This window comes from Pyrus communis, chromosome 11, assembly GCF_041283825.1.
Source record: "Pyrus communis isolate YQ-2024b chromosome 11, ASM4128382v1, whole genome shotgun sequence".
In the NCBI taxonomy this organism is placed as follows: Eukaryota; Viridiplantae; Streptophyta; class Magnoliopsida; order Rosales; family Rosaceae; genus Pyrus; species Pyrus communis.
Genome location: NC_142575.1, coordinates 26922355 through 26947643, shown reverse-complemented (window position 1 = coordinate 26947643; position 25289 = coordinate 26922355). Strand labels below are relative to the sequence as shown.

Here is a 25289-nt window from a genome sequence, read left to right as displayed (position 1 = left end):
ATTGCATGCTTACGTGTTTTACATATATGATATATCCCATGCTTTTTTTTCTCTTCTATATTTCATCTGTTGTTGCAAATTACAAGTTGTCCCTCTACAGAGACCATATTGATGTGCGTAACTAATACTCCCAACAACATCATCACATAGGGTTTAAACTTTTGGAGAGGGTAGATTGATTGACAATAACTTCCAACTTAAAAATATGAAACAAACAACCAAGACCGACAACTTTTATGGTAATTAGCAAAGAGAGATTATATTCACACATCTCACTTTACTTATTTCATACTTTTTTAATTTTTTAATATTTTCTATACACCATTAACACTTGATAGAAAAATATTAAAAAATTAAAAAAATATGAGAAAAATAATTTGAGATATGTGAATATAATCTTCTTTGACAAAAAGACAATATATACTCATTGCCGAATTTATTTCACCTTGGCAAAAGACAATATATACTCATTGCCCAATTTATTTCACCTGGAAACAAATGTAATCCTTCTGCATGTGCATGCATTTGTGCTGCCACCTAATATTCTAAATCGTGGACTCGCAGTCATCATATATTCTATTTACATCCAGACACTTTGAAAGTTCTTTTGGTCTCCTATCAGACATCGATCAGTCTATTTTTCTTTCTTAATTTGTATATCTAAATGTAATATTTTTTTTTTTTTTTGGAAACTCTTGTGTTTAGATGATTTATATATTAGGACAAATCAATATCAAGCAGCTAAGAAATTGTAGCAAAAACTGTATTGAAGGTCTGTAGTTTAAGTTGTTGAAAGAATTATCAACTCATACATTTCATACGGATTTGTAATAGTTAGAAAATGTTTCATACACTTAAGATCGAAGCTTGAAATACCATGACAAACTATTTCGAGAAGGAAGTACTACTGCTGATGGATTCGTTAATATTGACTATATATTCTTATTATCAATCTTGTATCTTATTTAATTTTTCCTAGTTCATTAGATTAAAAATTGACGTGTATAATAACAACAGGTCTATTCAGATTAAAGTTTGACATGTATGGTAACAAAAGAAAGAGAAAAAAGCTTCAGCAAAGAAGAAGAATGAGAGAGAGATGTACACAGGAACTGCCGTCTACTTAATTTCCATTCGAGGAAGAGTGTTCAAGTAGAACTCGTAAACATATATCGTCGACCACATTAAATTAAATTTGCCTTTACATACGTTGACAGCCTTGTTGAGAGGAATTGGAATGACACCAATACAAAATTATAGTGGCGTCCATGTTTAATGACCACATTAAATTAAATTTGCCTTTCCATTCTAGAAACTTAAAAACACATTTAAGAGCATTCGTCTTTGCACTTGAGTTTCAGTCTCAAATCTCATTCCCCATCGTTTAATATAAATTATCCTATCGTTTGTTAGAAAAAAAAAACAAAAATACTACAATATATTTTGTAGGGGTCCTACTTTAATGCTATGTAGCATTGAATGTTATAAGCATTTTAGTTGTTAGATTTGAGTTTCACAATTATTAAATTTTATCTCTCCAACCTTAACCGTTCATTTTCCATATCATTCAATAATACGTATTATTGGACAATTTTCCATTTTGTTATATATACTATCCGAATTAGTATTTTAAGGTTGCAAAAATAACACCATCATAAATATAATTTCATTCTTCGTTGTTTGAGTGCACATTAGTGTACTACAATATACTAACAAATATGGAAGCCTTGTATTAAACATAGAGCCCCCCACATGGCTAAGGTGGGTTGTAGTCTAGGGAAATTTTTTATAAGGGTAGTGCTATTCATCACTCATTTTTGCTTCTCACACATTTCTCTCAATTTTCAGTTTCGGATAGAATGAATTGAAGATGTTCAATGGAAAAAAATTAATAAGGGTGTGTTGGAGGTAAAAATGAGGGTATGAATAACACCGTTCTTTTGTAAACTCATGCTTATAGCCCACTCAATCTCAATACAGATTAGTATTTAATGTATATATAGGAGAGGATAGGTAATAATAATAAGTTTTATGCTAAAAATTATAAATTAGTTCTATCTCTTGTCCCCTTTTATCATATTTGTAAAAGAAAAAGACCATTTACCCTATGCGATTTAGCTCTGTGCTTCTTACTTAAGAAAAGAAATTTTTTTTTTTTTAAATCCACAATTAGATCCATATCTCCACAATTCCTTACTTTCCGTTGCAATGTTCCAATGAAGTCATATTTGGTACGTTCTTAATCACTTTATTTACTTATTCTTGATTTAATTAGTAGGTTAATTATTTATATGGTCCTTGAATTTATCGACTAGGTTATGATTTTGAGAATAATTTATATTCTATTATTGTTCTTTTATATTAATTATTATATAATTTTATATAAGCCAAAAAAAATAAACATATGATTTTACAGTACTAATTTCAGTTAGCCCACCAAAAAAAAAAATCCTGGCTCTGCCCTTGGTAACCCCATAAAATTATATGTAGGTTTTATATTTTCTTCCAATAACACCACAACACTTCTAGCTACATAATACCCTTCTGATAGGTGTCGATAAATAACACACTGACTTTGGTGGGAACCGCTTCTTGCCCTGATCGGAAAACTTCGTTTCATTGTCTCCCTTTTCTTCTCTCCACTTTATCTTCCCCTCCATGTATCCACTCTTTTCATCTTCTTTCCCTCCCACTTGTGATCGCTTTCTATCAATTTCACTTTGAATCCGATTTGCTCCCACTTTATTCCGTCGTATTCAACAGCGTGCATAGAGCCTCTCCACCTTCCATCTGTGTGTCGGTCTCAACATTGTTGTCAGTGGTTCCACTGACTTCCTTCCCGATTTTATACCATTGGTGACAGCAGATTGGTTCTGTGCGGAGTTCAATGGAGGACGTCAACATTTGCTTCTCTTTTTATTGTTGGGGCTTGGTTGGTCTTCACCTTTGGTGTTTGTTGGGTTGCTGGTTCATGGTTGTCGGAGCTTGCTGTAACGGCGGCAAGGGATCTAAGCGGCTAGGGTTTTCAGTTTTTTTCTATCTTTCTTTTTCGAGCTCAACCCTTGGGTTGGGTTGTTGTTGTGATGGCCCATTTTTTGTTTGCGTTTAGTTATGGGTTTTTGTTATGTATGTAAGTTTCTGGTATGAAAGTTTACCTATTATCCAAAAAAAAAAAAAACTCTATTTCCACCATGCAACCACTAAAGAGGATTCCATGTCCTCTATGGACGTCTATCTTGTGACAAATATCATCATTCATAATATAGGCGTCTACTTTAGTATGATCAAGTACACACATTTTTAGTAAGAATGTAATTCGGTAATTTGATTTATTTTTTTTTTTTGTTGGTAGTCGAAGAACGTCAAAATTCCTTGGTGCGCATATCAAGACTAAACCATTTTGTTTTAATTTGATGATTTTTTTTTTTTCAATCTAGAGATTACATTTTATAGTCCACATCTAAATCATCTCTTTAACATAATTTGAATCCATAATTTGAGCAAATCTCACCTCTATTATAAAAATGATTTGGACGTAGTCTAAAAAATGTGGCATCCTAGCATTTTTCCTTTTGGATTGTAAAAATTGAAAAAAAATTAATGTGCCAGGAACATAGCTTGGTATAGTAAATTTCATAATATATATAATTGGTTATAATAATTTTTAATTTTTAACCAATTGTATTATTACATTTGTTGTATCGAATTATATTTCACGCATATTAAAAAATTTATCTTAAAAGTCGGTTACCAAGCCTATAAAATTCACGAAATAAAGCGGCAGCCCTAGTTTGACCGGTTAAATGCCTAGCCCTAAATTGGACAACCATATTTATGGGATAATAAGTTGCTGAGAAAAAGTTCAAAGAAAATTTCCCTTTGCCAATAAAAGCTGTCAAATTAAAGTGGGGCGGCCCAGTTTATCATTAAAATGAAAAGAAAAAAAAAATAGACATCATCATTAGTATACATGACCATTAAGTATGCAGTTGGACGGACAAATGCAAAGTACAATTTTACAGTAAAATTTTTTACACCACCATCTAGGAACCGTAACTATCACACTTACGTACACCCCCGAACCGCCCCTCATCACGGCAGCCATCGGTCATCCATACGATTATTACATGATTTCTCAGCTACAAAGCAAGTTTTCAATTGTCAAATTATAAAAAGATGGGCTAGATGTTCACTTTTAATAATATTGTTATTATCATCAATTTGTTAATTATAACTTGCATAGTTTAACAGATGTAAGATTTTATCACAAAAAACCTAGGTACTAGTTGGAGTGAGGTTGTGATATTTAAACTCTTATTTTCTGAAAAATACGATCGATGAGGGAATATTTCAACAGTTATCACTTAAACTACATTAACATATGTGTATTAATCGATTAATACTATATTATAAATTATAAATCTATCAATGCATATTATGCCAAATGAATTAATAACATCACTTGCAAGTGGTCTTTTACAATAGTTGTGGAAAGGTGTTGAGTCTTTATATTACAGCGTGAGTTCGAATCTTGTCGGTGGGTAAACATCTAATATAACAAAATATATTATTTGAAAAAAAACTTATCAAACAAATCTCCATCGTTGATTTTCAAAACTAATACTAGTGTGTATATATATACAGCTCATCACACTTCTCGACCCCTTGGTCTTTCACCTAATTTTCATTCATATAAGTACCATGATACTGTCTCTTATTTATTGGTACAACATATACAACATAGGATTAAAAATATTCAGATAAAGAAAAGTCTTAAGCCTCTGAAATGGTTTGCTTTTGTTTTCTGGTAGACCAGAGGAGGAAGGTGTGGCGGACCAAGCCGGTGGCTGGAACATGTTCAAGATGTGGGAGCGGAGCAAGCGTGGCTGACATAAAGACTTCGACTAGGTTTTGCTATATTCCGTTTTACTGGAAATCTTGGAAGGCCATCATGTGCACTTTTTGTGGATCCATTCTCAAATCTTACAGATAAAATTTCTGCAGACTGGCTCTTGCTTCTTTATCTTTATTTCTCTGACCCTTCCGTATATTAGGTTGAGCTCTCGACTGTTTTTTTTTTTTTTTTTTTTTTAATTTTCATTTTTACTTTTAAGTATTTTGCATAATATTGTTTGGTGTGAGAAAAAGTGTGTAGAGCTGTATATATAAGCAGCTTGATGTTTGTTAATGCTGGAGTATACAGTTATGAAGGAAAATTTTCTCTGTTGAGGAGTATTAAGAAGAAGTGGATAATTAGTTTTAATTAACTCCGATTACTCAAAACTGCTTGTTAAAAGTTTTAGTTTGTAATTTAACAACTGTTAATTTAAGAGTCGGAGGAGACGGGAATAGGAGTGGTAGTAACAGTAAGGGTGGCCGCCGGTGGGATATGTGAGCCGTCAACAAATTTCCAGAAATCATGGCCAACTAGGAATGGCTTGATTTGACGAAGCCACATGAGGAAGTTGGAGTCGGTTAGTTTCAGGAACTGCGCCACATTAGCACATTAGGTCAGGGAAGTGAAGAGGAGGAAGACATAGCGAGGCAGGAAGCAGGATCGAAGGTTGTTAAGCCAGAAGGAGGGATGATACCATGTAGAAACACAGCTGCAGAGGCACGGTAAAGAATAAAACCAATAACAAAAGTCTAGAATATTTGTGAAAGTTATATTCATTCGTTGTTTGAGTTGTTGTACAAATACACACAAATGGTTCAGCTATACAAGAGTCCTAACGGGATTATATTTCTCCAAATACAACCTGATAATACAGCAGCATTAATACTTGGAGTTTATCACATAACAAAGGAAGGTAAGATTGGTTAGGACTCTACTTTAACACTTACCCTCCTTCCCCAGTTCTCCTGTTCTATAATTACAAAGAAAAGCAAAGAAAACAGATAAAAAAAAATTGCCAATCGGGTCTCTTTTCATTCAGTATATTGATCTACACAGAATATTGATAGCTTAATTAACTTATATATTACGAAGATGGAACACAATTTAAAAAGTTAGAATGTTAGACTTAAGATCTTAGAGTTGTATAACAAAACACTTAAATCTTAATTAGCAATGAATGATTTGAGCTTTTAGAGAAGATTTCGACGTACTTCTGACAAAACACTCTTAGCAAAATCGTTTTATGAGCTCTGCCTTCATAGCCACTCTGAAATATATAGGTCCTTTTAGTATTTCTAAATATATGTCCTTATTATATATTTAAGAAGGCTTGTTTGATAACCAGTTCATTTTTATTTAAAAGAGTAGGTGGAATAATAGTTAGAGATCGTAGGAGGAATGAATAAGAATGGTACAAATATGAAGCTAAAAATAAAAAAGCAAACACTATTTTGAATGTTTTTTACTTTATAGATATTATTTTCGTTCATTATTCTTTGTTTCTTCCTCTCTTTTTAACCACATTTTTTCACCCATCATTTCCCTCATACAATCCTCCTATCTCAATGAGAGTTAAAACTGAAAACTAAAAATAAAATGGTTATTAAATGAGCTATTATTTTGGATATCTTTGTTTTATCTTTGAGTTGGCCGGTCCTTGAGTTTGCAAGGACTTTATTTTTAGAAAACTAGATTTTAGTCCTTAAAAATGATTATTTTAGGCAAATACCGTAAGGAAGATTAAAAACTAATTTTAGTCCTTTGACTCATGTCCAAATCAGCATTTATATTCCACGTCATAATTAATTTCTTTTACATAATTTTACTATGTTTTGTCTTCCTCTCTTACCCCTAAATATTGCTATTAAATGGTTCACAATTGAATGAATTTTTTTTTTTTAATTCAAAATGAGCATCCGGCATTTAAAGATGCAACATCAAAGGAATTAGAGATCAGGCTTCTTTGAAAACAAAAAGATTAGGCTTTTGCAATTGAAAACGGGATTAGGTAAACCATCCATGTATTGACTGATTTCTTCACACACATCTTCTAATTTCGATTTCCCCTTTTTCTCATCATTTGTAGTAGGTCTCTCTCTATTTTCTTTCTGTTGGTTTTGAATGTTATATGGCTTGTGTATGTATGTGGATTCCAACGATTTGGAACGAAGAGAATGGGTTCAGTAATTTTTTTTGTGGCATTGTGCTTGTGATATTTCTTATTTTATTAGTTTTTGTTGTTATTTTGTGTTGGTTGATTTTATTATCGGGTTTTGATCATTTTGTCAATTTATGAATTGTTGATTTTGGAGTTGGGTGTGATCTATTGCATCTATACTCGATTAGGTACGATAAGTTAGGCACATTTGATTAGGTACTATAATGTAGATGCATTCGATTATGTACTATAATGTAGATGCATTCGGTTAGATGCTATGATTTAGGTGCGTTCAACTAGGTACTATGATTTAGGTGCGTTCAACTAGGTACTATAATTTAGGTGTGTTTAGCTAGGTACTAATATTTAGATACATACACTTTTTTGGTGTATTATACATGTGATACCTTAACTTTGTTTCATCTTGTAATTTAGGCATGATGATATGAAAAATCTTTTCAGGCACCATAATCATGGAAGAAATCAAGCATAAATTAATCAAAGTAAAAATTAGTTCCTAATAATTTGGAACATACCAAGAAGGTCGAATAATTAATTACAGGGGCACAATGGGAACAAAAAGAGCCATTAAAGAGTTTAAAAATAACAAAATATGAGTTATAATAATCATGATGACATGTAGGACTCAGATGAGATATCCAATCCTACACCAGGTTTTGATGAAAAATTAATCTAATACAAGGATTAAAATTCATTTACCCCTTTTATTTTCTTTCCTAAAGACCCTCCTAACATGAAACTGTGACTCCGCCTGTGCTAACATTACCTAATAATTCTGACCAAGGAATTCAACAAGGAGCTATAGTCATCTATATTATCCTGCCCATCCTGCATTGATTGATAAACTCTTACAATTTGATCAACGTGGACTCTTTCACACCAGTTTATGCCATCATTCTATCAACATCGGTAGCATTGTTCCACATAGAATTTAGATGGGCGTTGGCGATTAAATGTAGATGGCAGTGGTTACCAAGCTATTTTTAGGAAATCAGGAGCGCGAATGCATTAGTGTCAACCACACAAACATTGCAAACGCGTCGTACTGTCTTGACAAAACAACTATTAAGGTTCACCAACAGTCTCCTGGGGAATATGATGTTGTGCCCAATAATGAAGATTTCTTACTATCTACCACTTTATAGTTTTACGTTTTTTTCTCGTGCCAATATTATAAAATATTATGCCAAAAACATGAAGTCGCAGAGAATGTATGGAGAGTTCCATTTTTAAGAGTGTCCTTAGCATTTCTCTTTCTATAAAACCAATTCTTGTTTAATTCTTTCTGGTGATGGGTTGTTGTATTTTTTTTTTCTTTCTTATATTAGGAAAATGAACTAGAACTTATTATAAACCTAAATCAATAGTCCTCTACTCTCTCTCACTACTTAGAATAAACCCAAGGGTATTGGTTGGTTTTTTATTAGTCAGATTTTTGTTCTTTTGCTGGTAATTAAACATGTATAATAAAACTTAAAATCTGAAGGACGTTTTCTATTATTTTAAAATCTTAGCCTCCAGAGAGAACTAAGGGCAAAAATCATCTAAAGGGAGGAGAAAGGAGAGACACATTTGCTATTTCCTCCTCCCCCTCCACTTCCTTTTTATGCTTTTTCCAGTCTATTGTGGTGAATAATAATCTCTGGTGTGGTGACTTAGTCCTTTTCTAAACCATGCTTAAATCAGAGTTTCCAATTTTTTTTTTGTTCCCTTTTCTAAACCATGCATAATTTATTTTATTGAAATTGCTACTGTTTCAGTTTTTTTTTTTTTTTTTTTAATGGTGCTATTCACACACTCATTTTTATCTCCTACACATTTGTTGTTAATTTCTGCTACTTGATATTCTTCAATTCATTCGTTTTAACGGCCGACAATTGAGAGGGGTGTGTAGAAGATAAAAACAGAGTGTAGTTAGCACCACCCAAGAAAAAATTGTATTAAATTACCCCCAAATAAGGGGAGGTGGAGCAACTGAGACCGGTAAAGACAAACTTCTAATGATTGTTGGAAATGCTGAGAACCAACAACATTTGGGAGCTTCCTTCATAGGCTCTCAATGCGATAAAATTCTGGCTCTACTACTTTTCGAGCATCACTCGAGAGGGGTTAGATGGTTCCTTGAGAAAGAGAAAGTCTCGAATGAATATATTTAAATCTTGAAACAAAAAGGCTAAAAGTCTTTAAAATGTTCACAAAAAGGTTAGGGTGTATAGTAGCATAAATAAAAATGTAACCCATTTTCACTTATTTTGGAAATGTACCACAAATTTTGCTATTAAACACTTGCAATTAGGACCAAGTATTGCATGCTTTTTCATGTTGTATTCGTAGTTCTCTTATGATCAATTGTTTGAGCACTGTTTATTCATCATTTATACCGTTTGCACAATGTTTGCCTACACAAATAGGAGACTTTTTCTTTTTTTTTTTTTTTTTTTTTTCTGAAGAAAGAAAATAAATCATGAGACTGTTGACCGTTGTCACATTTTCACATTTACCATTGGACTGTTACCATTGTCCAAGGGTTAATAGTACATTTTCTTTCAAAGTTGAATAGGTTTTAACCTCGAATCTCCCCACTGGTTGATAAAGAAAAAAGAAAAAGAAATGAGCCTATTGAATTGTGGTTAAAGTGGTCGAACTAAAACAGCTGTAATAGGCTAATAGCATGGCTTCCTTTCCAAATGCACAACTACTAATTAAAACTGATTAATACTGTTTACAAATTAACTACTAGCGACACCTTGTATGATAATCGCACGAGAGGAGCTCAAGCACGGCTTGAAGGGTGTTGAGTGACCGTTTCTAATTTTAAAACAAACAAAGCACAAACTAAAAGTCGTTGATGTGTCAACATATACAATAAGATCGATTTTCCAAAGGTGGGCTTGGTGAGAGGAAACCCTAAACCCAACTTGCAGAGGAAAAAAAGCTTATAAATCAGCCCACTTGCCAATTGGCAGCGGTTGTTCAGTGGGAGAGAATCATAAGGGAATTAGGAGCCCACAGAACAGAAACCCTAATTGGGAATTTGGACATGTACCAAACTCCAAAAGTGTCTCAGAGATGCGGGATGAGAAAGGTGAAGGGTGACGTCAACCACGTGGTTTTGCATGACAGTGGAGACTGGAGATTGGAGAAGAGATTCATGCAACCCACACACCTTTCGTCGTTTTGTTACTCTGCTGCATCTGCATGCGTGATGCACCCTCCAAGAAAAATTTCGATAAGAAAATCGTTAAGAGTTGTTAAGGGGCAAGAATTTGCCAAAACACAAGGGTCTGACGCGCAAGTCATTCCCGTACATATATCCACTATATCTAGGACCATGTTTGATGACTGGAATCAGTGGAGTGGAATTTACAACAATGGAGTCAAAAAATAACTTTCAAACGTAGATCATACTTTAATTTATAATTGTTTACAAAGTATTTTCATTGTTTGGAAACATCATATTACAACATTATTATCAACATAATCAAATACATCTTTCTCAATCAGCCAATCAAACTATCATTCAATCATTGATCTCCCATCGTATTATGATGTGGATTCTTCACAATATTCATCACCGAAAAATCTCTTTTAACAAAAGCGATCACAACTGGTAAAATTAATACTAATTTCACTAGCAAGTACACCAAGATGTATTGTCTATCCCTCTTTGTCTCCACCAACTTTTGTGTATGATCACTAATTCCTTTGAATACAAAAAATCATTAACCACTAATTCCTTTGAACACAGAAAATCATTATGCAAATGCATGTCAGTAATATAATTCTTAAGTTGCTTATCAATAACATCAAAAAAGATATCAACACAGTAGTAATGAAGGTATGTCAAATTTTCAACGTCTATGCCGTGATCTCCCATGAGCTACAAAGATATCATTCATATCGGGATTATCAATATCATGAAATAACCATATGCACCAAAATACCTAAGTTTGACTAAATTATACTACACAATAAATTTTTTCATGCCCGATAATATAAAATGGAGACGATGCTCAGACCTTCTATTTCTAAGTTTTGTTTCCTCATCTGATCTCTTATTTTCCTCCATTCAAAACTGGAATTGAGTGAGAACCTAAAAACTACAATAAATTTGGGATTCCCAGATAGCAAAACCAATTGCGGTGGAGGTGCCTGATTGAACTTGAACAACACAAAAGCATAGAATTTTGATTGAGGATATGGTGCCTGGGGAGTCGCAGAGGAGAACTAGAAGACCTTGTGCGTGTGCGTGTTTGACAAAGAAAAGTTAGCGTGTTCAGTCTTTTCATTTTAGTCTTGTGCCAGTTAAAATGTGTACATATTAATTAAAGATTTTTATTTATTTCGTCTGCTGTTGTTGGTATGGGGGTCAAATCGGCATTGGGAATCGCATTAGGATTTAGGAGGTAGGATTGAATAAATTACATTAGGGTTGATGCGTCCAATGCTACACATACTTATCTTAACCAGTAAACGTGGCCCAAGTTATTGGCTTGACATTGACATTGACAAATTCAGAAGGCAGAGTGTCGTTCGTTTGCTTGATACTTGATCAATGTCTTTTCCATGAATTCAACGAGAAACTGGCCATTACGCACCGTTGGCCTCTATTCAAACCCCCCCTAACGTGACTGTCGGTGTCTAAGTGTCTTTTCAATTGAAAACACGTTTAAGACTGCCCACTGTTTATTAATCATTAAGTCGTCTTAGGCTCCTTCCCACCACATTCACGAAAATTACACTTCAAACTACTTTTGGGATTGAGCATGGTGATCACAAACGCTAATTATGTTCATCATTGATTGGTCAAACACTTTATATCAATATAATATGAAAATATTTGTACGATCGAGCTTTCCCTCGATTTACATTAATAATTGGAGTTTTATCCTAAACCCTAAACCATAAATTTAAAAGACAAGAAAAAGAAAATTGCAACCCTAAAAAGACGGGTCGTGGTCAATGGTGCTATATGTGGTGTTTTAAAGTTAAGTACATATGTCAAGTGGTGGATTGTAGGTGATTAGGATCTTTTTCAATCTATTGTGTTCCGAATACAAACTCTTCTTTTGATGAAATAGCTAAATTATCTTCTACAATCTATTAAGAGATCCTCATTTTTTTAATTAGATAATAATTGGGTCAATACCCTGTATATCGGCATTGTGAATTGGTTCGATGATATTTATCACATATTTTATTGTTCAAAATAATAATAGAGATATTCTTTAATTTTTTTTCAAACTTTAAAAACAGAAAATACGCACTTAACATCTTTTGATTAAACCACATTGCAAAGTCAATATATTTGGTAGCCAACCATTATCCTTTTTAATTACTAGAGGGTAAAAAATAACAATGTTGTCATTTTGATGTTAAATAAATACAACAACAATTTTTTTTAAAAAAAAATCTTTAGGGTGATAGTACTCGATTTGTCACAAAAGAGACTTGTGCCTTTTTTAAGTTCATAAATCTACTCTTGTAATCGATGGACCTCAACATGCTCCTTACACCGACACTTAGCCAACTGGTCATTTCGATGTTGTTCCAATAACTGAGAAAAGGCATTGCCTTTTGATTCCATAACGCTAGAGTAGGAAGGTGATTCGTGTTGGCCGTTACAAAGGCTTTCAAAAATCTCGGAAAGCACTTTCTAGTCGAACTCCACACTCTCAAGAGCTACACAAAGTAGCTATTCTAGATCCTTCGCTAGAATAAACAAAAGGGGGTCCTCCCACCTGAAGAAAATGGTTTTGAATAGAGAAATCATCATTTCCTGGATGGATACGGAGAATTCTAGTTGCATAAACGACTAGAAGGTGGAATTGTGCTCAACAGGTGACTACTGAGCATCGTGGTATTGACACATTTGGGGTCTCGGTAAGGGAGATTCAAATAAAAATCTAGTAGCTCCCATTCAGTATGAAGAATTTTAAAAGTTCCTACAAAAGGTAAAAACCCACTAAAAAAATGTAAAAAGAGGAAACAGGTCACCTGTAATAAGAAAAAAAGAAAAAGAAAAGAGAGACTTGTTCTTGCTCTCCCATTCAGAAAGACAGAAGTTGCCAGTTAGGCTGGTCCAACCAAGAAAAGACTTGTTCTGTTAGATTCTTAGTAGGAGTCATTTACCTTTTCTGCATTTACTTCACGATTTCCTTGAAGGTATGAAAGCTGGAGGTTTTAGGACTTTGTACCATCCATTCCAGTGTGGCCCAGCCCCCACCCCATATTGTAAGATTGTAGTCCCGTGTTCTCTATGTCGTCCAATGAAACTGCACTACTCACTAGAGGGGTGTCGTTTATTTGGAGAGATTTTTTTCATGTACTCAGAACATAAGTTGATATATTATGTGTCATAATATAAGTGTAGAAAAAATATACTTTACTTTTCAATATTCCTCAACTTTTATTATGACACGTGATATACGGGTGTATTTTGAACACAATAACAAATTTCTCATCCTTAGAACTTTTAAACTTGTACTTGATAAAACATTTGAGAAAGTTTTTTCTTTCTTTTTAAAAATTTTCCGTAGGTAAGGAAAAGATTTAAAAGTTTATGCCATGATTATATGTTATTTTCTTGAGTGAGGGCCAACAGATAATACGTGTTATATTGCTAATCCCTTCATCTATCCTAAGAGTAAGAAGTTAAATAATAATAACTATATACCAATTACCAGATAAAAAATGGGAACGTTGGTACTAAAGTCCATTAAAAAAAGTTGTTATTAAAGATAAAACAGATGGGGACACCACTGATCATGGCCATGTGCTTGAATGCGGCGGATTATATTTAAAAGCCTAAATCAACACCATGTTAACATCGAAGTAGGATTCTCTCTTCTTCTATTCTCGTCATCTTCTTTTCCATTCTCTCACATATTGTTTTTTGTCATATTGTCTCTAAAAAAAAAAAAAAAATCAATATTAGATGTTAATGTAGCTAAACCGTAACTGTTTAAATAAGAGAAGAGGAAAGGGGAAAGAGATTATGAGGAGAGAGAATTCTCCTCCGTTAACATCAAGTCCGGATTCTGCACTATCTACACTACTTACTGCAGGTGTCGTTTATCATAGACATAACACTCAAACGATGTCGTCCACAATATTTAAAAAAAAAAAAAAAAAAAAAAAAAACTAATGAAATTGGCTTGAAAACTTTAAATTTTAACGATAAGAACAAAATAAGGATAAAGTGAATAGTATTATGATTGACTTTTTAGAGTAAAAATATAATTTTTCGTTAAAATAAATAGTATCAGGAGCTTTTCATTAAAGTTCCTTTCAAAAAACGGATCCAAACCTGCCCTTGTTTCCTTTCCTTTACTTTCCCTTCCTTGCTTTAAATCATAATCGTATTCGTATATTAGATACTTCGAATCTGAGATTTACATCAATATTTGTTTCACTAGATATTTGGCAATTTTTTTAACAAATTTTAAATTGTACCCTTAATCATATTTCTATGATGGTAAATGAATTTGTTTCTTTAGGTTATATATACGATCACTCTGGTATTTGGTTTAATAATTTTCGCATCTAATCTTACTTAAGTTAAAGTTTGATTAATATGGTTCTAGAATTCGTCAAACATCTTTTCTGTAATATTATTTTAGTTTAAAAATAATAAATTTAAATTTACAAAAAAAGTGTCAGGAATTCACCAAACATATCCAAATATGCACGTTCCCAAACTTTTTGTTGGCAATCCTTTGGACTATGTATGGGCAATGTTCTAAAAATCTTCGCCTAGGAGTTAGGTGGGTGGTTACCATTTCGATTAATGTTTAGAAATTTAAAAATTAAGAAATGACGTCTAGACTTGCTGAGGCACCCGCCTAGACCGCCTAGACACTTGCTTAGATTGCAACTCACTTAGATAGAAAATAGATCACTTTCCTTTTGCATTTTATTGTTTCCAATAAATTGTAAGAGACTTATTGAATACTTAAATAAACATACATTATTTGTTTGCTCCCCATATTTTCATTATGTTCCAATACTTCATAATATATATTTCATTCTATTTTCTAGCTTCTGATGAAATTATATATATATATTAAGTATAAACAAACACTTATTTACACGAAATCAATAAATTTACTTAAATCCGCCTAGTCCGCCTAAGCGTTAGGCCCCAACCCACCCCCAACTTGCACCTAGCGTCTTTTAGAACCTTATGTATGGGTAAGTGATTTTCAGATCTCAAGGGATACATGCTAAGTTAGTAAGAAATTGATCACAACATATTGACGTGAGGGGATTAAAAATACATTACATGTGCACTATATGCATTACAAACATACCTTTGAGATATTGTAGGGCATTCTAATTCTTCCATCTAATATTTTGTGATGTATTTCTTCCTTACTTGGCCTAAATTGTTAAGATTTGAAACTTCCTTGCGCAAACAAAGCCTTGGAATCTTATGATGCACGTCTTGTAGTCATTTTTTGCATTCCAAATTGAGTAGAAAAGATGATTTGGCCGAAACTCTTTAGCTAATTGGAGAAAGTTCTAAATTAATTTTATATACGAGATTTTAACACATATATGGTGGTCTATTTGTGGAAAGATCATTTTATTAAAAAAAAAACTGTTATATATAACTCTCTCAAACACCCAAAGCTCATTCAACCAAATCTGGGCATACTATTTTTGAAGAAAGTTGAAATTCTATTATAAAATCAATTGACAATATAACAAATAATCTAACTATTTAACATGTGTGATTATTGGACTTAACATGTGTAACAACATGCTTTTATACCATGAAAAAAAGTTAAGATTCTATTATAAAACCAATTGTAATATGCATAATAGCACAATTACTTATAAACACATATAATGCTCCTCCTTTCCCCGATGAGAAATTGATACTCTTAATAATTATAATTACTTGCCACTCAGATTACAAAGGGATATGGACCATATGGTCATTAAGATAGCTAATAAACTATACTCCCACAACATAATTTATTCAAGTTTTAGGTGGAATGTTACAAAAGTCAAGATTCTGTGATTAAAATGACTAAATGAATTATTTCATTGTCACTATTATTCACGGTGAGGCCCATCATGCATGTGATGCAGTTGTAAAAGACAGAAACAAGACACAAAACCATAGTCACGTAAAAGATTGAAATTCTTTATATGACACGGTTTGCCAGCGACTCGCCATGTTTATATTCTTCATTTGGCCACTTTTATATTTCCCTATGTAAGAGGAATTGAACCAACTTCTAATAGACAATTGCATGACAAGCAGATAACGAAGTTTGAAGTTTTACTGTAAAATTAATTAGCAATATGCAAAGGAATTTAATTTACATATAAGGACATGCAAGGTTCCTAATAAAAAAAATTAAGGTTCCACTGTAAAACCAATTAACAACATAACTTACGTATAAACACATGCAAGTGCCCTCTTCTTATCAATATGAGATTCACTTCCAACATGCCCTTCACCTATGGTGAATTTTTAAACCTAGCACATGGACAACACAAATTGGGTAATATGGAACATTTGTGGCCGTTGGACTTCACATATGAGACAACCTACTCTGATATTATAAAGAAAGTAGTTGAGGTTCCATTATAAAACTAATTGGGAATATGAGAAGTAACTCAACTTATTTATAAGCCCATGTAAGGTCTCTTCTTCCATCAATCTGAGATTCACCCTCAACAATAACGTCTGCTTGTCTAGACCGCTAATCTAAATACTTGACAAAAAAAAAAAAAAAAAAAAAGGAGAACAAAAAACTTGTATTCAAACAAAGTTTAAATTTAACTGAAATTGCAAAGTTTAAGAGCAATACCCATGATGTTACATGCAGTTGAAATTTGAATCTACTAACAGATCAAAATGAAAGACGACTATCAAGTAAATTGGGAACATAACCGTATAAAAACTGTGACATAACTGGACTAGAAAAACACAAAGTTTGAAGTCCAAAAATTGTCAAAGAGGAGCAAAACTGGACAAAGGGACATTTGAGATATATTTTTTTTTCCTAACGCAACCAGCTTGTGGTTTTATTACGGTAGTTCATCGTTTTAAGGGTCAAAAAGACTCACAAGGTATTTCAGCCTTTCTCCGGCCATCATCATGTTATTCGCTAGCACCAAGAATCGAACTTATGACGTAGTGTGTGAAATATAGGCCTAAAATTCGTTTCTAACCATTGGGCTATCCCATGGTGGTTAAGACCATCTCCAACCCTTGGGCTAAAAGCCAATTTTTTAAGCCCATAAATAGCTTTTCTGCTTCAACCCTTTTGGCCTAAAATTTTATCTCCAGATTATTAAAGAATGAATTTAGGCTAATTTTTTTCTTAAATTTACTTTTAAAAAAATTATGTAGACTATCGTAAATTAATTTTATGAACATTTTAATCTAAAAATATTGAAATTCCGATAAATATTGAAAAATCACTAAATCAATACATAAAACTCATGAAACACTATGGAAGAATATGAAAATCATGATAGAGATGTATAAACACAAAATACATAAAACACATAAGACACACATAACACATATGAAGCACATACAAAACACATGTGAAGGACATACAAAACATATGACAGAGATGAAGCACACACAGAACACATGTGAAACACATGACACACATGAAACACATACAAAAGACATACAAAACACATGATAGATATGAAGCACACACAGAACGCATGTGAAACACATGACACACATGAAACACATACAAAATACATACAAAACACATGAAACACAAACCTACACACATGAAACTGAAACCTTCAATCATCCTCTATATAAACACAGGTTGAATATCAAACCATCACACAACATATTCACCAATCTTTCAACTTTCAAAGTGTTTCTGTTTCCTAAAAATCCTCAATATCTCATCAATGAGTGATAAAAGAAGGCGTAGCAGGACAATGCAGATGGCACAATACCAAGCAAGACTTAATATTGAGGATGCAAAAATGATCAACGTAGAAGTTGAATTTGCAAACTCGCTTATGCAATATGAGCACCATGCCTAATCTAGCTATTGTGGTTTTATCACAGGGCGTTCATTTGTACAGCATGATAGAGAAAACTATCATAACCAAATGATAAAAGATTATTTCATCGAGCGTCCTACTCATGATTTTCGAAGGCGATTTCGGATGAGGAGATAGCTTTTTGAAAGCATCTTGAACACAATTGTCAATCATGACCACTACTTTACAAGGAAGATAGATACCGTAGGCCGACAAAGTCTATCACCTCATCAGAAGCTCACATCTGCATTTTGGATTCTAGCTAATGAGTGCTCTACAGACTCAACTGACGAGTTTTGCCGACTTGCAGAGACTACTGCTATTGAGAAACTGAAGCGCTTCTGTAAGGCAATTGAAGCCATATATGGAGCCACATACCTCTGCAAGCCAAATCGTGAAGACTTAAAGAGGCTTTTGTGTAAAATATTCTCCTTGTGGCATACTTTCGTAAAATTTCCTTTGGCTTACCATGTAAGAAGTTCTACCTGTGTATTTGTTGAGGTCCTCCATCATGAAATTAATTTCGAACCTATCTTGCTACCTATCCCCTTTTTCCTTCGTTTGCAAACGCATTCAGGCCGCTTTTTCTTGGTGAACACTATGGATTTCACTCAATCTTGCAAATTTGATAGCAATGTGTGCACTTATCGGATCTTGGGACTTCCCTTTTCTCTTTGCCTTTTACTTATCTCTTCTTGGGGGCCTTGCAAAAGAAGGAGTTAGGGTCATTTCATCGACACCTTCATTGACACCTTTATCTCCATTAGTTGTCGATGCAGCTTCACGTTGAAATAATCTTCCCCATTGTTAGTCCGCATTGGTTCCCTACCTCGGACAATCCTTGAGAACATCTCAAGCATGATGCAACTTAAAAGGTTGATTTTTTGGTGTTACTCTTGTCTTGTAAATTTCATTGCTTTGTCACCTTATGCAAAAAATACATAAAAATAATTAGTTGCAAAATAATATTATGTACATGACAAATAAAATATCAACAATAAAACTCACAATTTCTGCGGAGCTCTTTCCACTAGCCATGCTAACCACGGCTCTCTCCAAGCTTCCCTTCCATAAAATGCATGCTTTGTTGATAGTCTTCCACCGATCGTAAACACCACCACCTTCCCTCCCGCCGCCATTACAATTTTCATGGAACTTTTCAATGATTTTATCCCACAACACCTTTTTATTTTGATTCGTGCCAACTACACCATCTTCGCTAACAGAAACCTATGCCAAGCATAAAGCAACATCTTCCTCACAGGTCCATTTACGACCTTTAATATGCTCTCTTGCCATCTTGAAAAATTTGGAAATGGGAAGAAATGGTAGAAAGAAAAATTGGAAGAATTGTAGGAGAAAAGTGAGTTTTGTGTGGATGTTTGAACAAATACATAGGTATTTATAGAGTTTTTGGATGAATTTTGAGTTAAATATTTTTTTTAAAATTATTTTAGCCGTTGGATTTAAATTTGGGCCATTAGATCTTTTTTTAACCGTTAGATTTGATTATATTCGATCTTTGCCGTTGGATTTAATGTATTTTAAAATTACATATTTTTTAAAAACAAAATTTGAATTTGGACCGTTGGATCAACCAACTGTCCAAAAATCTCAGCCGTCGGATGATAAAAAGAGTTGTTGGGCTCATGATGGTGGCCGACAGCAGCCCTGACAGTGGGTCCCATCCTGTCGAGCGTCGAAGGCCGCAGCCTGAGTGGGGCGAGTTGGGCGCGTGATTGGGTCGAGAGTGGGTTGGGTTTGGGCAAGTCCACGCCTTTCTGGGCTAATTCTTGGGTGGTATGTTGAGTTTGGTTTAAAGGGGCATTGAGTTGAACTGTTAGAGAACTTTTTCAGTGGGCCGGCAACACGGCCTGATACACCAAATGTCAAAATACAATTAGCTAGAATTTTTTTTATTTTTTTATTTTTAAGTTTCAAACCATTGTATTATTATACTTGATGTTATGTTCACAGCACACTGAAAAATTTCTCCAACTGTTGAAGTATTTGTGGTAATTAAAATCTCCTGAATCTGTTACCTTTTATATATAATTTTCGTCATTGTGGAGAATTAATGAATTTCACAAAAGCTTTAGAATGTCTTGTAATCTGCAATCAAGAAAAAAAGACAAGTAAAATGAGAATTCAATAGCTAAAGTTTTCTGGTAGAGGAAGAATTACTTCCCATGGTAGAAGGTAATCTCCTTTTATCATGGCAGCAATAACCAGGATGATAGTTTATTGAGTTGTTAACCATTATCAATCAGAAGTTAGGATTCTAATATTAACTATAAATATTTCGACTGATCACATCAGTCGTTTGATTTCGGAAGACGTGGTTATTGAGGTAATTAAAAGTCATTGTTTTGGGTCCGTAACTAGATTGTGTATCATGATCAAGCCATGGACCATGAAACATGGATTATTTAGCTATCTGCATAATTTAACCTACATCTGGCAAATAAGTTGTGTTTGTTGTATTCGTGTTGTTTTCTTGTTGTACCAGTTATCTTAACAGATTGTGTCATGTCAAACCTGTTATCTTAACAGGTGGCTTGATAACGGTCCGATTCGTTAATATGTTGATTCAGAACCTGTTATTTTCGTGTTGTTTTCTATCGGATTAACGAGTCATGCAAAAACCCTTGCAAACAAGTTGTTTTTCGTGTCATACTCGTTTTCTTAATGGGTGGCCCGATAAAGACTATACTCGTTAACAGGTCACCCAATGACAACCCAATTCGTTAACGGGTTGACCCAAAATCTGTTATTTTTGTGTCATTTTGTGTCCGGTTTACGAATCACACAAGAAATTGCCAAGCCTAAACCTTAATTGGCATGGTTAGGCTATTCACTTCTTTGGGATCTATGTGCTTCGTAAAAAATACTTAAAAGTACTTCTTAAAAAAGCATTTGATAAGCAATCTCAAATATATTTCTAAATTTTTCTGTCAAATGTGGTTTGAAAATACCTTTAGCCATTTCAAGCAATCTCAAACAGGGGTTAATAGTTTTTTAGCCATGCTTGGCGTGAATGATATGAAAGCTTGATAGATGAGGCTTCCACCCTATTACATCGAGGCTTCATGTGGACTAAACCACGCATATTTTTGTTTGAAGATTCATACATTAAGTCCGTCAAAAATGACTTCTCCAAACAAATGTGTCTTTATACCATTAGTGATAAAAATTACCACAATCATTTTATACTTTGCACTCAAAACTTTCACCAAATATTTCACTGAATTTGAACCGTCGATAGCTCAATTAAATCGAAACTACCAATCTCTCTACTAAATCGAAACTCAAATCGTTGTAAAAAATACCTTAAAAGCAGGCTTTCCAAACAGTCGAGTGGACTTGTATCAACACTACACAGTACACACCGCTACCTCTTCCATCTCAAAGCCGCGTAGAATGGTGGTCCCAGAGCCTGTTGGTCCCAGCACATCAACCATTCTGTTCAAATCTTATTGAATATTATGTTAATAAAAAAACAAAATAGAAAATAGGTATGAAATCCCTTCCATATTCATGAACCCTACAAAAACAAAAAAAGAACAATAATAATAATAACAAGCCTCCTCTCACCCTCAGTTACAGAACTTCCATGGCTTTTTCTATTACATTATATTCCAAACTTTCCTAGGGTTCTGAGCATCATATCAAACCACAATATCTATTAAAACAGCTGGTTTCGGACATAAAGTTTTGAAAATTTCAAGTTTTCACATCCAATTCTTTTTCCTCTTTGTATTTGGGTACTGCATTTGACAGCCTAATCAACAGCCTGGAAAGGGTGGTTAATGGTTACAACCGCACTAAAAGGGCAGAAGCTTGATGGGTTTTCATGGTGGGGTTCACGTAGTATCTCTCTCAACTGGGTTTTCTCTTTGGCGCTGACCCAATTCACTCTGCTGCATATTGTTCCCATTTTTCACTTCCATTGAGGTAAAAGCTCAAATCTTTGTGTATTTTTGTGTTGGTGAAGTTGGTGGGGAAAGTGGTACTTTGTTCTGCATATGATATGAGCAATGTTTATGTTTTTGCCTAGTTTGATAATGCTGGGATTGTACTACTTGGTTTTCAATTGGGTTTTTGTTTATTGAGTTGGATAGATCTGGGGTAGTTGAAATTTTGGGTTGTGGGTTTTGTTTCGTTAGAGGATTGGGGTTTTGGGTTTTGACAAGAACTTGTTTTTGGTGAATTTGGTTTTGTGGGATTGGTGTTTTAAAATCTTGAGTTGATTGTTTTAGTCTTACTTGGCATTGAAGATCTGGTTTGTTAGGTATGGTGAAGATGAAACTAGTAAATTGGGTAGCTTTGATTCTTGCTGTTGTTGTGTTCCTGAGTTATAGGTCATCTGCTTCATTCACGGCTGTCGATAATTACCTAATTGTCTGCGGTTCTTCGAAAAATGTCACATTCCAAGGTCGAACCTTTGTTCCTGATACACAACAATCTTCCCTTGTACTAAAAAGTGCAAATTCCTTAGTTGCTAGTCCCAATGCTAATGCCCCTTCTCCACTTTACCAATCTGCTCGAGTTTTCAAGGCAGCAGCTTCTTACAAATTCAAAATCCAGCAAGAAGGCCGGCATTGGGTCCGCCTTTATTTTTTCCCTCTTACAAGCCCTGGCCAAAACTTGGAGTCTGCTCAAATAACTGTAGTTACTGATAATTTTGTACTCTTGAACAACTTCACCTTCAAGAACTATAATGGTTCTTATCTGTTCAAGGAGTATGCAATTAATGTAACTTCGGATACCTTGACTCTTAACTTCATTCCTTCAAACAATTCAGTTGCTTTTGTTAATGCAATTGAAGTAGTTTCTATCCCGGATGCACTGCTTCCTGACCAGGCATATGCTGTGCATCCATCTGCTCCTTTTAGTGGACTTTCTGAGCTTGCCCTTCAAACAGTTTACAGGTTAAACATGGGGGGTCCTTTGCTCACATCTCAAAATGATACCCTTGGAAGAACTTGGGAGAATGACATGAAGTACCTCCATGTGGACAGTTCTGCAGTGAATGTATCGGTGAACCCTGCAAACATAAAATATCCACAGGCCGTCACACCCGAAATTGCCCCAAACTGGGTCTATGCCACTGCTGAAGCCATGGGAAATGCAAACGTGCCCAATGTGAACTTCAACATAACTTGGGTCTTTACAGTAGATCCAAATTTCATGTATCTTGTTCGGGTACATTTCTGTGATATTGTCAGCAAAGCTCTGAATAGTCTCGTTTTCAATGTTTTCATAAATTCTGACAATGTGCTTGGGAGTCTCGACCTCTCTTCCATTACTGGTGACTTGGGTGTGCCTTATTACAAGGACTTTGTTTCCAACTCCACAGAAGGTGTGGATACTTTGACTGTCAGTGTTGGTCCAGATTCAATGGCTGATATCACCAATGCAATTCTGAATGGGTTGGAGATTATGAAGATCAGCAATGAGTTGGGGAGTTTGGACGGGTCTCTATCCGTGGGGAATTTTCTTCCTAGTTCATCCTCAAAGAAGAATAATATAGGAATCATAGTTGGCTCTGTTGTGGGATCTGTTGCTGTTGTGGCAATTATTGGTTTCCTTTATTGCTGCTTGGCATCCCACAAGTCGAAGACAACTAACCAAGCGACATGGCTGCCCTTGCCCTTGTATGGAAATTCTCAGACCATGACAAAAATGTCGACAACTTCACAAAAAAGTGGAACAGCTAGCTGCATTTCATTAGCTTCCTCCAATCTTGGCAAATTCTTCATGTTCCAGGAAATCCTGGATGCAACCAACAAGTTTGATGAGAGCCTACTTCTTGGCGTCGGTGGTTTTGGCAGGGTTTACAAGGGAACACTTGAAGATGGGACTAAAGTAGCTGTCAAAAGGGGAAATCCCAGATCCGAACAAGGTCTGGCTGAATTCCGAACTGAGATTGAAATGTTATCCAAGCTTCGCCACCGCCACCTTGTGTCTCTTATTGGCTACTGTGATGAAAGATCAGAAATGATTCTTGTCTATGAGTACATGGCCAACGGACCCCTCAGGAGCCATTTGTATGGAACAGACCTGCCAACGCTCTCGTGGAAGCTACGCCTTGAAATTTGCATTGGGGCTGCAAGAGGGCTCCATTATCTCCACACTGGTGCAGCTCAAAGCATAATTCACCGAGATGTGAAGACAACCAACATTCTCTTGGATGAGAACTTTGTAGCCAAAGTTGCTGATTTTGGCCTCTCAAAAGCAGGACCAGCTCTTGATCAGACCCATGTGAGTACAGCTGTTAAGGGTAGTTTCGGTTACCTTGATCCTGAATACTTCCGAAGGCAACAACTCACCGAGAAATCTGATGTGTATTCGTTCGGGGTAGTTCTAATGGAAGTTCTGTGCACAAGACCTGCTTTAAATCCTGTTCTTCCAAGGGAACAGGTCAACATAGCAGAATGGGCAATGACATGGCAGAAGAAGGGCATGCTAGACCAAATCATGGACCCAAATCTGGTGGGGAAGGTAAATCCAGCTTCTCTTAAGAAGTTCGGGGAGACAGCTGAGAAGTGCCTCGCGGAGTATGGTGTTGACAGGCCATCAATGGGAGATGTCTTGTGGAATCTTGAATATGCTTTTCAGCTCGAGGAGACATCATCTGCACTCATGGAACCCGACGATAACAGCACAAACCACATACCAGGTATCCAATTAACCCAAGGAGAGCCATTTGATAACAGTGTGAGCATGATCGATGGGGGACGCTCCGGCACAGATGATGACGCAGAAGATGCTGCCACAAGTGCTGTGTTTTCTCAGCTTGTTAATCCTCGCGGAAGATGAGGTGACAGATCCTTTTGAGGCTTTGCCTATCTGAATCTTGTTCCCTAATGCCCCCTTAAAAGATATTGGTCATCCTGGCCGCAGCGAGAGAAAAGGTTTTTCATAGTTCATTATTCTAGTTTATTACCTCAATTTTTCGTATCACGATTTATTTGTAATATAGTTATGGTGGGTGCCAATCAAAATCCGTCAAAGTTGCAGGTAAGGTGCCAAAGGATTTGGTTGTTGTCTTGATATATAAATGCATCTGGGTTTCAGAGTTTCCCATGCTTCTAAAGTATAATTGATGTCATTGTATTTACATATAATCTCATTGTTCATAAGAAATGGAAAAATAAGCAGAGTTTGTGA

At 34.8% G+C, this 25289-nt stretch overlaps 1 protein-coding gene and 1 pseudogene across 2 annotated transcripts; both read left to right on the top strand.

Annotated features, from left to right (window-relative positions):
- Positions 1-4678: 4678 nt before the first annotated feature.
- Positions 4679-5245, top strand: LOC137741318 (uncharacterized). The gene has a single exon (XM_068481038.2). The coding sequence runs from the start codon at positions 4787-4789 to the stop codon at positions 4991-4993; it is 207 nt and encodes a 68-aa protein (XP_068337139.1). The 5' UTR covers positions 4679-4786; the 3' UTR covers positions 4994-5245.
- A 16408-nt stretch (positions 5246-21653) lies between these two features.
- Positions 21654-25289, top strand: LOC137742077 (receptor-like protein kinase THESEUS 1 pseudogene; annotated as a pseudogene). Its single transcript, XR_015953320.1, has one exon. The product of XR_015953320.1 is annotated as a receptor-like protein kinase THESEUS 1 pseudogene (transcript).

Excerpts from the sequence above, each read along its gene's own strand:
- LOC137741318 (XM_068481038.2), top strand. The coding sequence starts at position 4,787 with ATGGTTTGCTTTTGTTTTCTGGTAGACCAGAGGAGGAAGGTGTGGCGG.